Source organism: Strongylocentrotus purpuratus, unplaced genomic scaffold (genome assembly GCF_000002235.5).
Source record: "Strongylocentrotus purpuratus isolate Spur 01 unplaced genomic scaffold, Spur_5.0 spur5_scaffold_14, whole genome shotgun sequence".
Taxonomy (NCBI): Eukaryota; Metazoa; Echinodermata; class Echinoidea; order Camarodonta; family Strongylocentrotidae; genus Strongylocentrotus; species Strongylocentrotus purpuratus.
The window spans coordinates 33033323-33050244 of NW_022145599.1; the positions used below are offsets into that span (position 1 = coordinate 33033323).

General features: G+C 37.4%; 1 protein-coding gene and 1 long non-coding RNA gene across 2 annotated transcripts; both read right to left on the reverse strand.

The window, feature by feature from the left end:
- Positions 1-2787: 2787 nt before the first annotated feature.
- Positions 2788-4343, reverse strand: LOC115923651. The gene is made up of 3 exons (XR_004064032.1): positions 4090-4343; positions 3367-3449; positions 2788-2831 (listed from the first exon to the last, which is right to left on the reverse strand). It is a non-coding gene; the product is annotated as an uncharacterized LOC115923651 (long non-coding RNA).
- Positions 4344-10367: 6024 nt separating this feature from the next.
- LOC105439470 (fibropellin-1) lies at positions 10368-16675 on the reverse strand. The gene is made up of 6 exons (XM_030985236.1): positions 16474-16675; positions 14864-14977; positions 14184-14300; positions 12542-12655; positions 12054-12167; positions 10368-10534 (listed from the first exon to the last, which is right to left on the reverse strand). The coding sequence occupies exons 1-6, from the start codon at positions 16673-16675 to the stop codon at positions 10368-10370; spliced, it is 828 nt and encodes a 275-aa protein (XP_030841096.1).
- Between the last annotated feature and the right edge of the window lie 247 nt (positions 16676-16922).

Genomic DNA, 16922 nt, shown 5'->3' on the forward strand with positions numbered 1-16922 from the left:
CCATGTATCAAAGATCTGTGAATATTTGGGGGTCATCTTGTTCTAGTGCTATCCCCGAAAAAGTTTACCATAATATACCATTTTCGTAATGTAACCAAATCTCACTATGAACATGACGGACAAAGAGAGAGGACAAAATATACAGTTTCTCAGGTAGATAAAAGGAACATTCCTTCACTGCTATTACGTAAACATGTGTAGAACAGGTGTCACATATTATTCACCTATTCTACACATTTTGTATATAATAGCAGTGAAAGGATGTTCCTTCGTCTACCTGAGGAACTGTATATTTTGCCCTCTTTCTTTGTCCGCCAAGTTCATAGTGTATTATGCATACATCTATGTGATGTGCCTCGATACGAATTATTTCATTAATCTGTTAATCTGCGTGTGGGAGGGGGATGAGAGAAGTTTGTTAGAAGAATGTGTCTGAAAGTGTGTAAGAGCAAAGGGACTGCTTGCTCATCCTTTGACCCACTTTTGTGCAGTCACCTCAGAAAATTTAACTTAATCTCAATCTCCTTTGCCCATTTTCTCTGTTTTTTTCCATTTATCTATAATTGCCTTAGTCATGTTGGCAGGGGCGGCGATCCGGTGGGGGGGGGGGGGGGGGGGGTGCGGGGGGGGCACGTTACCCTCTATTTTTTTAGGCGGAAAGTTTGAAAAAGTTATTATTTTTTTTAATCGTTTAGCAAATACTGACTAAAGACTGCAATACACTTTTAGGCTCTGGAGGTCCAAAGAGTGCAGCGTTTAGACTAATACAAATTCAAAAATCTTCTCGCTCGGTAGTCTAGTTCGGGACTCTTTTTTAATTTTGTTTTAATTCGCCGACAATAAGCGTTAATGATGGTGTCGTGGTCGAGTGGATAGGGTCATCCCCCCCCCCCCCCAGTAAAAACCCCGTCTGAAATAGCCCAGTTAAATAGGGTTAAGAATATTACTTTGCAGTCGGGTGCGATGGTCTAACATTCTAAATATTCATTTGTTAAAAGATTCTAAAATTTGTGAGGTCGCCGTGTGAAAATAACATCTTAAACAGAAAAAAACAGAGCACAATCCTGAACGGGTCTCGTGCACAATCTAATCATGTAAGACTGCAAAGACATTTTAATAAGAGATATATTTATATCAACTATCAATGCGAGCGAGCGTAGCTTTGGGAAATTAAAAAAAAAATTGCTCTTAATCGCTTTAAATGGGGGGGGGGGGGGCACGTTTTATGGTGAAAAAGAAAAGGAGCGCTTATCAAAAGAGAAAAGCACATTATTAGAAAAGAAAAGGAGGATGTGTCAAGGTAAAAAGGGCAATTGTAATATCAGGTAAAGGGGACACTTATAAGAATGTGGAACGGGTACCTTTTTCAAAGAAAAAGGGGCACCCCCAAGCGCCGCCTCTGCTAGCCCATCCGGAATTTAAGACGGTGTTATTTTATTTCGCAATCGCGACCCCTCTCCATCTCTCACTCCATCTCTCTTTATGTGTATATGTGTGTGTGTGTGTGTGTCTCTCTCTCTCTCTCTTTCTCCCCTCTCTCTCTCTCCCTCTCTCTTTCTCTCTCCCTCTCTTTCTCTCTCCCTTTCTCTCTCTTTCTCTCTCTCTCCATATCTGTATGTGTGTGTGCGCGTGTGTGTGTGTCTCTCTCTCTTTCCCTCTCTCCCAATCTCTTTCTCTCTCGCTCCCCCTATCTCTCTTTCTCTCTCACCACGGTTGAGCTTAACATGAACGATTCATGTAATTTATCAACATTCAGTGTGTATGTCTTCCGGAATTCAAACTCTGTTGGGATTCGTTGACTAAAAAAACGTTATTATACAACGTCCCTCGTATTCATGGAAATGTGTATGCGGAGCTAATCGAACAATTTTGAGCGTAAAGACTTAACTAAATAAGAGAAATGGGAATTTTTTTAATGAAATTTAGTGCACTGGAAAGGGCTGCGCAAACATCCTTCTAATTCAGTTTGTCTAAAACAGTGACAAATGAGCGAGAATTCAATTTCCAATGTTACACTATATGCTTGAATGCCTCGCTTGTTTAGACCATAAGTACCTAAATCTCTTCCTTGTTCCATTCTCGTTTTCAGTATGATTCCCAACTGAGCACGATTGAAAATTGGCGAATTGTTCGAGATTTAAGGCACAATGGCATCCCGGCCAACTACCTGTTTTCTTCCAGCGGGACTCTAAATTCCGACTCTGAATGTAAACATTGTCTCGTCTGATGGTATTCTCTTCCTAATCGCAATGATGCAACACACTAAAAATAATACCTCTATTTTAGACGCCATTAATCTTCTACCTTGGCATGCAACACTTGTGCTCTTTGAAATGTTTGAGTTTATTTATTTGAGGAATCAGCGAGAAGAGTCACAAAGCTTAATTTGCTGCAGAGTGCAGACGACAAATGAGACACCATATTATATTGGCAGGAATCCGACTCGAAGATTCCGTGATTATAAACATTGTGACCAACGTGCATGTCCGCGACCCATGGTCTGGCTAATAAACAAGAAATGCACATTAACGACATTTTACAAATATGGTGTCTTTAGACAATTTTTTAGACAAAGCTATCTAAAGTGTTAATATATCTTTTTCGAAATTCATCTCTGCGACACAAATAAAGCTCCATAACTAAATATTGAACACCATTTTCGCAAGAGGATAATATTATGTCGCAGTCTGGTAAAAAAAAAATGAAAAGGGGGGGGGGGGGATATTTCAGAACAGGCACTACCACAAAAACACGTTGACTCAAGATGTAGAGTTGAGAAGTTTTTTATTGGCTGTAGATATATACAAACAAGAACCTCCGCAAGTGCAGATCTAGAAAAGAACGAAAAGAAAGAACGATCATAACTACATGTTCACATTCAATTTGTTCACATCAATGATACACAATCATAATCTAACACACCGGTCTGGTTTTAAATACCAATATAATAATTTCAACTTTACCATCATGCAATTTGTCTAATAATGAAGAATGTCAACCTGTTATGATTATAATAAACTGTGTGTCTAAGACTAATCAGTCTCAAAAATATCAATCAACCGTTTCCCCCATCATCAACTCTTTAATATACCATTTCATATGTTACTCCACTAATCTCATTTAGAATCCAAGTAACTAAGATAAAATGTAGATGTTACATAAACTAACATAGACAACTCTTAACTCTTGACAAGAGACACTATGTAATCAATGTTTTCCTCTAACATGTGCATCCTGATTTAACCAACCTTAATAAAGTAATAATAAGTGCTTTCAAGTGCATATATGAAACAAAATAATTTATTATCTCAAGAATAACACAAAATATATACTGGTTCACATGTATATTCGGCTACCCTGACTCACCCAACCAAACTCTAACAGCAGTTACACTCACTGAAAACTCCTTGTTGCTCGGTGCTATACGAAACATTCCTGGATGCAGTCATCTACGAGGAATATACAACACGACACTAATGAATATCCAATACCGTGTACAAGATTGTATTTATACACCTATCTTTGGAGTTTTCTGTAAAATCCTATAATCAATGAGTATAGGGGAAAGGATTAATAAATCCAATCCATCACTTTTTAATCTAACCATCACAATACTGGTTCCACACAAAACACTGATTTTGTAATAATCATAGTGATTACAAAAAAAAGCTTCTTTCACTGTATACGTGCCCCTTTGCTCGACTACCAAAACATATGAGAGGCATATCGAGATGGAACGTGGGAGTCACAAACGAAATGTGCGAGCTGAAAACCCGCATACTTGGTCCGTAGGACAAACGTGTGCCCAGGGCATAATATGTGTTCCCATTGGCCTGTATCCGAGGGTGACTTTTAATTTCAACCTATCTGTGGGCCCTGTCGTATTAATATGAGTTGTGATTGATATCAATCGAAAAATAAGTTTCGATTAGTTGTTAATTTGGCAGTGCCCTAGTCTTAATAAACTCCATGACAACTTTTTTAATCATCTCCTTGTAGACGCTTTACAATGGAAATTTGGAAATAAACTCAAACCCAGTGCTAAGAATACCTTGACTTGAGATAAAGATTTGTAACATTTAAACTAACCTGCCATGCTAGTAAACAACTCGACATCCATTATGTAGTTTCCCAAAAGCATACCAGTAGATGTCTGCACGATGGTCAATTTATCGTTGCATTCATTGTACCAGTCTCCCTGTAAATCACAACAATGACTTGAAAAAGAAAGAAATATGTTAAAGCATTAGATCATGCATTTAAAGAAGCAGGCACAACACCACCAACAGCTCTCTCTCTCTCTCTCTCTCTCTCTCTCTCTCTCTTTCTCTCTTTCTCTATTCGCCAACATTCGTCAGAAAAGTTGGCGAATCTAAATTCGCAACGTTCGCAACGCGGCATTCGCCGCTCAGTGAGATAACCTGCTTAAAACCAGTAAAACTGCGTTTCTCTTTCTTGGTCGGGAATAATTGCAAGAGGGGAAATCTCTCCCACCCCCTTGCCCTTCTTCAATACGCTAGTGCTAGATATACGCCTGGTGACAGGTACATCTTTGCAGCTTCACGAACGCTTGATAATAATAATAATAATAATAATAATAATAATACCAAAATACTTTATAGTTTGTGATGAGCCAGAAACTCTAAAGTGTGCGGCGGTCATTTATAACCAGAGAGATTCAGGATTATCAGAGAAGCGAGGAGGGGTCACATTCAAATCTTGAATACTGCTACCCATCTCTTAGCTCTCTCAGTGGGGAGGAGAAAAAGATACAAAGAATGTCATTTATTCTCAATAGGGGCGTTTTCGGCCCCCTGGATCTGCCTTTGTATGGGGGGGGGGGGGGACTGGCGAAACTTGTTTTTGAATACTGGGATGACATTCAGCGCCTTACCTGTACCTAACTCATAAGCATGTCATACTTACATGTGCTTGAGTGCTTGTGAATAATGATTCAGCCGGATTGCGACCTCCTTAAATTGCTGAAGCGCGGTATAGTAAGAGGGGATCTTTGCTGATCCGTGATGGCTTATTGGTCCGCAGTATATCACCTAAATAAGGGGAACCTGTAGAAGGCAATGTCAAATCACTGCAGTATCTTTCCAAAGAATAACAATGGCTAGACATCTAAAAAGTAAACATAATGGGAAAAGAATTTTTCTTCTCATCAGAAGGATTATTCTGTGCTCGATAGTGACTGTCATGTGGGACAGGTGACACCAGACCGTCATCCAGCCACTGTACGCAACAGTAGTCTAATGCAAACTATCCGCATGGTTGATGTTCATGCTTAAGTTGATCACGGTAGAGCTGACGGCATAGTATGGACCTGGATCTAGAAATGAAAGAGGAGAGAGATGGATAGAGTGGTGTACAAGTCAACATCAAGTTATTACAAATACTTTTTTTTCCCCACCAGACGACTGTGGACTTGGAAAAGTCTAGGCGACAGGTCCAGAAACCGGAGTGACTATATCACCATGAACAGGAAATGTCAGAACTCTATACATCGAGGTAGTTGGTTTCCAGGAGCTGACTGCTACAGCGACTATGTGCTCATCATATGTCACATGCGGGTCAGGCTTAGAACGTTGAAGAAGATGGAGGCAAGCCAGAGATTAGAACTGAACCTTGTTAGAGAGGAAAAATAACCAAAGGAAAATTACAAAGTGGCAGTAAAAAATAGGTTCAGCATGTAAACAGGTGGAGGGGGGGGGGGATGAGTCTCAATGGCCAATGCTTTCAGAAGCTGTCTCCAAGGTAGCTTTTTTTTTTAGCTACACAGGACATGCCACGAAGCTCATACTGAGAGTTCTCCTACTGAAAGTAAGATCAAAGATTCGAACAGAGATATGAGAAGTGCAGTGTGAATTTATAGACAGTTTTGGAACTAGGAATGCTATGTTTGCCCTGTATGTGTTAACTGAAAGAGCATTGGAGGTGCAGAAAGATGCATATTAGTGCTTAAATAGCATAGCCCAAGGCCTATGATAGAGTAAGACATGACAACCTAATGGCTGTTTTCTGTGGGTCAGAAATTAAGTGGGAGGATCTGCGGCTGATAAGGAACCTGTACTGGGATCAGAAAGCTGCAATCGGGGTAGAAAGGGGTGACCAGCTAATGCATGTACAGAGATCAAGAGAGGAGTTCGGCAAGGCTGCGTAATGGTAACTGTCTTTTTCAGGTTGAATGACAGCTAGACCCAGTTATTCAATTTCATGTAAGAAATTTCACGCATTTACATTTCGCTGTATAGCGAGGTGACAATGCGTAAAATATATGACATGTTGGGTATTATAGTTGACGGCCAGAACGTTAACAACCTAAGATTATCATGCCAATTATGCTGTCCTATAGTTGCAGGAAGCAGGTATAAGTTAAACGCACTACTGAATAAGGTAGCCATCGAAAGTGAAAACCTAGGCTAGCTGTCATTCATCCTGAAGAGGACAGAATGTTTGGTAGTTTCCAAGAAGAAAGATGAAACCAATTGTAATTTCCACATGCATCTGAACGGGAGGAAGCTTGCCCTACTTCAACCAAACAATCGACACTGTGTGTGAGAGAGAGAGAGAGAGAGAGAGGGGGGGGGGGGTAGAGAGGGGGAGAAACAGACAGATAGACAGGAAAAGAAGGGAAATAAGAAGAAGAAGGAGGGGAAAATGGTGCAACAGAAGAAGAGGAAGGGGTGGCGGAGTAGGAAAATATGGAGGAAAATGAGGAAGAGAAGAATACTCCAAACTCCAAATTCAAAAGCAGAAACAAAATTTCAAAGCTACAACTTCCGACAATGTTTTACAGAGACTTGCGTCTCATCCCTACCCCCGCCCCCCTTTGGTGACACCCTGATTTTTACCTCTTTAACATGTTTTATATCTTACCCAAGTCACAAAGATCTCCTTCAAAGCCCGGTGCGCATACACAGATGAAGTCAGCTCCATAATGGACGCAGGTAGATCCGTTTTCGCAAGGGTCACTCATACAGGCGTCCACGACTAACATGGGATCGGATTTTAACAATAATAAAATCAATATAATATACATATTTTGTTTTGATTATCTCAACAAAGAACCAAGGAATAAATCCCTAGTCCATTGTTGCCACAGACAGTGGTGTTGACGCATTTGCAAATGGTCATAAACCAAATTAAATCATATGGTGTATAGACTTAAATGAGGTACTTTCACAACAGCTGATTTTTTTATCAACCGTTCATCAAAATCATAAAATATGGACATTCAAATAACCGACCCCCCCCAAAAAAAAATACCTTTTATGTCATTCCGTAAAGGCCATCTTTCCAATCTCACGCGTATGTTAAACTTTCACTATGCAAATCCAAGCTTATAATTACCTTAACAAATGTGCAATATAATGTTATTTTTAACAATGAGGCAATATCAATCAGTCATTTTAAATTCTGTATATATTTCACTACCTATCAAATTTGAAATAATGCTTGAACACATTATATTAAATTCCATTTTTCCTGAACTCACGTTGTTATTTTATACTTGCATTGTATTTTACCTGCACTGTAAGAGCATGTACAATTCAGTCTATGATTGCCATTTATGTCTTTAATAAACCATGATTGAATAAGATAGGTACGACATCATCATCATTCTTTTCAAATGCAATGTCACAAATTATTCATGAAGCATGTTCATCAAGTTGAGAGTGATTTTCTTCTTGTTCTAAAATGCATTCGGTACAGTGGCATTCTCCATTTTTTAAGTATCTGTGGATCTTTTGGGTCGTTTGTTCGTTCGTTTACGAACCCAGCAAACAACTCTACAAGCATTTTTTAGAATTGTAAATAAATCTTACATATTTCGCAGGTCAGTCCTGAGTATCCGAATCGGCACTGGCATGTGAACATGGCCAGTCCATCTGTGCATGTACCGCCATTTTGGCACGGTAGGCTAGAGCACTCGTTGATTTCTATAAAAAAAAAAAAGGATCATACCCCTTTCAAACTGGCCTGATTTTCATCGGATGCATCCGGACGCATCCGATGAAATGGCCAGTATGAAAGGTACAGAGGAGAAAAAGCCGATAGAATAGCCGATGAAAAGAAGCGAAATAGGCGATCAAATTTTTAATCGCCGATTTTTCTTCTTCCTATCTATAAGGAAAATTCTATCGGTATGTTCATCGGTGTGACTCCGATAGAAGCTCTATGAAAAGAGAGAGAACACAAAAATAAAGGAATAAATATTGTCATAAAGTTCCCATCGTCTACCAATCGAAATTGATCAACGTGTCCAATTTCAGAACCCCGGTCTACATATACACTTTAGCTGCACACGTATGCAGAATCGGCCTTGGCCTTGGAAATGTGCAGAGGAATCGAAATTTAAAAGTAACCACTGAAATCCGGGTACTTGAAGTGTTACGTATGGTCCGTCCTCCTGTACGGCTGCGAGTGCTGGACGTGAAATAAAACCTTGGACAGCAAAATTCAAGCAGCAGAAATGTGGTTCTTAAGAAGAATGCTTAGGATACCTTAGACCGACAGGATATAAAATGCAGAAGTGCTAAATAAGGCATGTGTCGATAGATCCCTTCTAAACGTCATAAGAAAGAGACAACTTCACATTGTCGGGAATATTATGAAAAAGGGGCACAGAAAATTGACAGAAATATTGAGCGAAAGAGAAGCAGAGGGAGACATCGTATGAAGCAACATCATATTACGAAGAACCAGATATAGAAGTAGATGGAAAGCCTTGATCGCCAATGTCCGGAGAAGACAAGACGCCTAGCAGGAAAGCAAACAATTGTCTGCCCTTTTGCATGGCAATGCACTTCGATTTGTCCAAAATGAATGCCAAATAAACAGATTATATGAATTATCACATGTCATAGGTCAGGAAAATCAGCAAGTAAAATGTCGCGTTTCAATCTATAAACGTTCAAATTGTAGTATCATTGGCAATCTAAAAGCTATGGATTGGATACTTTGATATAGTGTCCGAAATCTCTCTGAACGGGGGGGGGGGGGGGGAACTTGCCCTACTGCATCAAAAAGAAAATCGATACTGTGAGAGAGAGAGAGAGAGAGAGAGAGAGAAAGCGAGAGAGAGAGAGAGAGAGAGAAAGAAAAACAGAGAAAGAAGGGAAATAAGAAGAAGAAGAAGAAGGAGGAGGAGAAAGTGGTGCAGAGAAGAAGAAGTGGAAGGGGTTGCGGAGCAGGAAGATATGGAGGAAAATAAAGAAGAAGAAGAATACTCCAAACTCCAAATTCAAAAGCAGGAAAAAAAACTTCAAAGCTACAATTTTCGACAGTGTTTTACAGAAACTTGCGTCTCATCCCTACCCCGCCCCCCTTCGATGACACCCTGATTCTACCTAAGTATTTAACATGTTTTTATATCTTACCCAAGTCACAAAGATCCCCTTCAAAGCCCGGTGCGCATTCACAGATGAAGTCAACTCCGGAATTGACGCAGGTAGATCCGTCTGCGCAAGGGGCACTCATACAGGCGTCAATAACTAAAATGGGATTGAATTTTGATAATAATAAAATCAATATTATATACATATTTTGTTTTGATTATCACAACAAAGAACCAAGGAATGAACCCCTAGTCCATTGTTGCCACAGACAGTGGTGTTGACGCATGTACAAATGGTCATGAAGTGTCATCTCGTTGCACCTCGACAGGCTGTCCATTCCAAACGTTATCTGAGAAATTTTATTTTGGTAAAACAATAATATTGTTTACAATTTAATAAGAAATTTACAAATTAAATCATATGGTGTTTAAACTAAAATTAGGTACTTTCACAACAGTTGATTTTCCGATCAACCATTCATCAAAATCATAAAAAATGGACATCAAAATAACCGACCCCCCAAAAAAAAAACACACAAAAAAAACACAACCTTTTATTTCATTCCGTAAAGTTCGATATCTTATCAAGTTGATAAATGGTTGATAGGAAGCTCTAATGTTGTAGAAGTACCTAATAATTATAAGTTATAATATATTATATGATTATTGAAGCGGATGTAACTTCAGAAGGAAGAATAACACTTGTAATCATACTTACAAACGAATTGTATGATAAACTGACGAAGAACTTATTATCAATGTACAGAAACAATTAGTTGCTTATACCTCTATGCTTATTACCCAATGATCGCAGTTCATTGTAAAATCAAAAAGATAAACATCCAATCCAATGTGGGGATTAGCAGATCAGTTGTAAACAGTTGCCTAATATCAAAACGCAGATGAGACTGAAAAAATACTTTTGAATATGCCGTTCGTGATTCACCTTGGAAAGACTGTGGTAGTGGCTCCTTGTAAGGATTGTGAAATGCTAAGACACATTATGTAAATGTTTGGATAAATGTCACTTGCTGTGGATACCATGTATTGTTGAACACAGAGGAATATTGTACTTACGTGTCTCGCAGTTTGTACCTTTCGTACCAACGGGACACATGCATGTGTAGCTATTTACCTCATCTACGCACGTACCGCCATTTTGACACGGGTCACTCTCGCACTCATCGATATCTGAAAAGACAAATAATATTATGTAATTGTTAATTGTAAATTGTTTCATCTTTCCAAAACCAAGATTTAATTCTTCTAAAGACGACAGTTTGCGCAAATGATTACACTTATATCTTTCTTCATTGCGATGAAGATGGAAGATTTACATTTGAGAGACTGCTCTTAGATAATTGTATTACTGTTCGGAAAGGCGGCTTAATGTTGGAGAGCGACAGAATAATATGCAGTGGTGGAAATAAGTTGCTGAAAACTCGTTCCCTAGTAGTCGTGTTTTGGGTCGCTGGGCATGTCTGCAAAGTTCCATGACAAGAAAACAACCCCAATAAAAAGATGAATAAATGAATGAATAATAAATAGAGAACTAAATAAATAAATATAGTGATCCCAAGTTAGTTTTTACGCCCTGTCTAGCTTGACTGTTCCCTGGTGCTTCTTGTAACTATAAAATGACCTACTAGTTTCACACGTAAGATTGGTCCACCCAGGAGCACACTGGCAGCTGAATTCGTTAATTCCGTCAACACACGTTCCACCATTAGAACAAGGAGTACTAGCACATTCGTCAATGTCTGTAGAGAAAGCGAAATGTAGATTTATTTATCCAACCATTTAATTTCGTGGCAAAGAGAGAGAGAACAAAATCAAAAGAAGGTAGAAATACAATCGGGGCATCCCAGTGATAGCCATAACCAAGAAGGACATTCGTTCAGGAAGGTTGGATAGGAGTGCAAAACCAGTGATGTAATCGTACCTTCCCTTAAGTTGTGAACACGACTCATACATCTCCTGATCATGGTATGGTTCACGAATCCATCTTTTGGTTGCTTACATGTCAAGTATAGTAGACATATAAAACGTACATTTTCATTATTATCTATGTGCTTTTGTCTCTTCAAATCTACTCGCGATAACGAAAAATAAAACCCGAGAGTAATGGAAGAGGGGGAATGCAAACTGAAAAGCAGATGTCCGTTCAGATATAGCCCTTTTCTACACCACCGTATTTGAGTGATTTTTGTATACAGACGTGTATCAATCGGATATGATAATATATTTCTCATTCAATCGTTGAAGAGGTTCATCTGTTTGGTGATGTAACTTACAAGTTATTTCTTCCTTTATAGTTCAGCTTTTGAAGCATTTCATAGTCATGGTAATAAAAAAAGCATTATGAAAAGGATGCCAATTAAATTCCTTATGAATCGAGATAGACAAAAGATAGCTAAAAATGTTGGTCTAAACACCTGTGCGTAGTCCCATATATCTTTTTTGTTCGTGCGGTGCATGCCATCAACAATAAGACGGAGTCAGTTTCTTATCCTTTTTATCATTTCGAAACTCCACATTACATACCAATTTTTATGTACTACATAAGCAACATTTCCCATAGCTTCCAGAACAGTTTCTATCAAAATGTGATTACATGGCCAGTACTCAGCTTTATATTTAAACTTCATATGAGAGCTTCATATCACAAGAATATATCGGTGAGATGATTCCTAGAGTTTTGGATACTCACTTTCATTACATAACGGACCGGTCCATCCATCCATACAGTCACACGTGTAGCTGTTGATTTCATCCATGCATTCTCCGCCGTTCTGACAGTGTGTGCTTCCACACTCGTTGAAGTCTATTTGATAGTGAAAATATAAGAGAAGAGTGGGGTTGTTATAAGAGAAGCACGCGCTTATTATTTACATCAGCGTTCACCTATTGGCTTGAGAGACAAAAACTATAAGCCAAGATTCAGGTATTATATGTAAAGCTATTTAGCCAATTACATAATGTAACAGCTCAAATGTTCGACAATCCTGTGAGTCATTCGACTGATCCCCATAGATTAAACTGAATGTTGACAGACCCACACACACACACACATATATAACACATAGATATATACATATATATTGTCCAGCAGTAAGTAACTAGAAATTATCATATTCCTAGTATCTTTACATGCAGTATATCAAAGAAAACACACATGCATACACCAAACATACTTACTTATTTGACAGTTTTCTCCGACGAATCCAGGCTCGCAAGTACAACTGTAATCATTGATCCCATCCATACATGCTCCGCCATTCAAACACGGGCCATTAACACAGTCATCAATATCTAGGTGAAGAGAGTAGGAAAGTCACATTAGGTAAGGTAACTTATTTTTTGGTCGGATACGGTCTTCCATAAATCCATCCCAAATGACTGAAAACACATTATAAATCTTCACTATTCTACAATTTTTGTTTAAATCCATATAAATTAAGCTCTACATATAATATCGGAGCCTGTATTGTCCATGAATCATTTAAATTCAAGTATTTTATTCATTTCAAGTTGAAATAATATGCATTTTTACAAATAGATACGTATACAATACATCATAATTTAACATTCGATATGATATACATTTTTAAATAAATGCCTTAGACTTAAAAAGAACAAAAACTCCTCCACAAATATAATTTTTCACAAGAATGGATAAATATTAAGGCAAATGAGATCAAATAAATTAAAAATATCAGAACAATCATTCGTACAGCAAACCAATTTTTAAAAAGAAGGTTTATCGTGATCTTTCCTCAAACTATGTTGGCAAAATAACAAAATAACAAATTTACGCGGCGTGTAAAGTGTTCGTTCCAGAAAACCGTCAGAAAATTACATGTTGCTTTGTTTTTTGCTTAATTCTTTGGGTTTGTTCGTTTTCTTTGTTTGTTTGTTTTGGTAGGATCTATTTTTTCTGTAAATGATGTGAATGTATTATATTCATCACTTACCTAGGAAAATGTATTTTTGGTTTCATATTACTCAAAGCTTTGTTGGAGGCTATTTGTTTTCAATAACTTACAATAGATAAGTAGAAAATTTAGCTTATTCTTAAGACGACTTATTTCTGTATACACCATGTGATTTCATACGTCTAAATGTATAACATTGTTAATACGTTGATGTATAATAAACATCAAATCAGATCAAATGTTATATGAACAGTAGCGAGCCAATACAGGTCATCTAATACAAGGAATGCTGGTATAACCAGCTGTCCCCTATACTGATATTTTTGCGCAATAATCTTACGCTGAATCCCATAATGATCTATTAAAAGGGTTTGGATGGAGTGATGTTGACGTACACCACAGGATTAAAAGAAATATTCTACAGAAGTCTAAGTATATTGGTTGATTCACTTGAATCTCAATCTAAGGGTTGAGGGTTCGAATTCAAGCCCGATACTAACATCGTTCGGCGAGGCATTAATCCACATTCGCCACTCTTCACTCAGGTGTAAGTGGGTACCTGACAATTGATGGTAATAATAGTCTTGTACGGCCCCAGCTAGAACAGCTTTTATGCTGATAAGGCTGCCATGGACAAACAAATTTTGATAATTTTATCATTATTATTGTTGTTATGATTAATATTGTGATCATTATTATTATTATTGCTATTATTATTATAAGTATTATTATTATTGCTATTAATATTATTATTTTATTATGAGTATTATTATTATTGTTATCATTTTTATTATTATCATATTATGATGATCATCATTAATATTATTATCAATATCATTATTAATATTACTTTAAGCAATCTTTGTATTAATATGGTTTTTAAGTAAAACAAAGTTGGTACATACTGTTTTCGCAGTGGGTTCCGTCGAAACCGGTGCCTGTGCATAAGCAGAAATAACTGTTGACCCCGTCCACGCAAACACCACCATTTTGACACGGTGCACTCATACACTCGTTGATGTCTGGAACAGATCAAGAGAAGAAGGACATGAAATCGGTCTCTTGGTTCATGATTAGATATATGCAGAATTTGCTTCTTCTTTGTCATTCGAAAGCCTTGCACATAAACACAACTCCTTTTCTCCTTGGAAATCTATGCAGATCCGGCTATATTGGTACATATTTACTTTATTCTGCAAAAAAGTAAATACTGCACAAATATTTCTCATTTTCTCTGTGATTTTCAGGAAGATGGTACTAAATACTTTATTCTGACTTTGAGGATTCCGTTATATCAGACCTCAATGAAAAAGTGTGAATTAAGAATGTAAGAAAAAAAAAACACAGTTTTCATAGTTTCATGAAGATACTCAAAGCTATCCCTTTTCATATTTTGAATATATGGGCATTTGAAGAGCCACCCTTGTCAGTAAGAGGACATTTGCTCTATGACATCTTTCCATACTAACATACAAAGAATGAAAACAAAAATCACAAATCACTTTTCACTTTTCACTGAACTCAACTATCTATTTGAACTGAAATTCGGAGTAAATCCTCAAATATCAAAGGAGGAAACACTTACTTGTTTGACATTCGTCGCCCGTGTATCCTGCTTCACATGTACATGTGTACATGTTAGTTTCATCTGTACGTGTACCTCCGTTCTCACAAGGGTTGGAAAGACACTCGTTAATATCTGGATAGTGAAAAGAAGTGAAACAAAATGTAAAAATTAGTAATGCTGAACATTCCACCCTAAACGTTTTCCAGCATGAGGATTGGTATCTAATTGATTACGCTTGAATATACACAATTGTATAATATGTGTCAAACTAATGATCACTTTTGACAAGAATATGCACAATATTCCTCACACCGGGAAAACGAGAATTTTGCATTTTTTTGTTTTGTTTATTTGTTGTTGTAGCATTTTTTTGGTACCTATCTATCAATATGTTTATTTGAGAAGGGGCGGTCGCACAATCGTTGATGTCTAACATGAACATATTCTAGCCAACAAACAAAACTAAGAAACATAATTATAAACAAACTGTGCATCTAATAATGTTTCAGTTGAGGCAAGATTGGCCTGATTTTATGTTGCATGAAATGGACTTGTGTGTCCCAACTACAACTATACCTATTTTTCAGGTATCCGATTGGATGAATGATGCTTAAAGGGATCGTTTAACAATGTGAAATCTGAGATGCACGGCCCTACATGTTATTAGTGTCTGTGATATGGTGTTATATTAAAATCCTTAAAAAAAAAAAAAATGCGCTTCAAAATGATCAAGAAGTGCCTTAAAAAAGTAAAAACCTTTGAGTGACTGGTTCTACCATACTCGTTTTCCCAAATAGACTGTAGTGTTATGAAAACCGTTTGGCAAATGCAAAATTTGATTTCGATTTTTAATCATAAATATCTTGATAATTAGACAGGCGATCGGCTTGTTAAAGTCATGGGGTTACTGACTGACCTAAATGTTTATATTTATCATTGCAGCATCCTTTAAAGGATCTAAGACAAATTTACCGGAACCCTTTAAATCAGCATACAAATAAATAAAGTATATACTAGTTTAATAGTTCGTTGTTACTACGCCCAGGTTCTCGTTGTATGTAGGGTTCCGTTCAATATTTTACAAGAACGGTTCACGGGTTTTCAGCATTTCTTCAGAGCAACTTGTTATCACGATTGGATTCCCCTTAATGTACCCAAGTAGGCCAACCATAGGAGTGGAGTTAGGGAAAAGTTCCCATTTTGTTATTTTGTTCAACAACAACAAAAACACTATAAAAGTTGTCAAAGATCACCATATACTTCAGCAAGAACGCATATAAACCAGTAATGTCATAAGGCCCAGAACGCATTTATGTTTTTTTTTTTTTTTAAAACACGTTACAGATTTATGAGGAGAAAATCTAGCTGAAAGGCCGTTACTTAGGACGATGTAAATGAATGAAATCGGTTTTGTTGCAGAATTAATGATTTTATTTGATGCCCTCACATCCGTGTGGTATGGGCGGCCTGTCAAAAGTTCATTTTAAATCTAACATAATAATAGTTTCGCGAAGTTCAGTTCTTAAATTTCGGAGGGGGGGGGGTACCCTAAAAATCACATCCTTTCATATATCACTGGATATTTACACCCTAAAAAGGAATAAAGTAATTTTAATGCATGTACGTACTTGTCTGACAATTGGGATCGTCCCATCCTGGTGCACAGGTACACCAGTATCCTGCTATACCATCAGTACACGTACCCCCATTCCGACACGGAGCATCCATACATTCATCGTCATCTGTTTGCCAAAACAAAACCAACACCATGTTAAGAGCAGGAATGAGGATGTTTGGAGGGGGTGAGTCAGATATAGATAAGGATACCATAGTAAATGAAAAACAAATTGGGATGCAGAGATAGTGCTATCTACAAAGAGAAAGTGGTTGAAAAAATAATTTAAAGAAGAAAATGACAAACTGATACACACAAATATTGATAGACTATTTTATTTTCATACGCGTTCTTTTACTAATATTCACGCATTGTTTTGGCTCCATGATACGCTTCCCAATGTTAGTGTAAGTAATTCTGTGATAATTTTTGGTAAGTCATTGAAAGCAACCGGATTTTCTT

Coding starts and splice junctions, on each gene's coding strand:
- LOC105439470 (XM_030985236.1), bottom strand. CDS start 16,675: ATGGTATCCTTATCTATATCTGACTCACCCCCTCCAAACATCCTCATT. Junction 14,978..16,473: donor CGATCCCAATTGTCAGACAA/GTACGTACATGC, acceptor TTCACTATCCAG/ATATTAACGAGTGTCTTTCC. Junction 12,656..14,183: donor CGGAACCCACTGCGAAAACA/GTATGTACCAAC, acceptor CTCTTCACCTAG/ATATTGATGACTGTGTTAAT.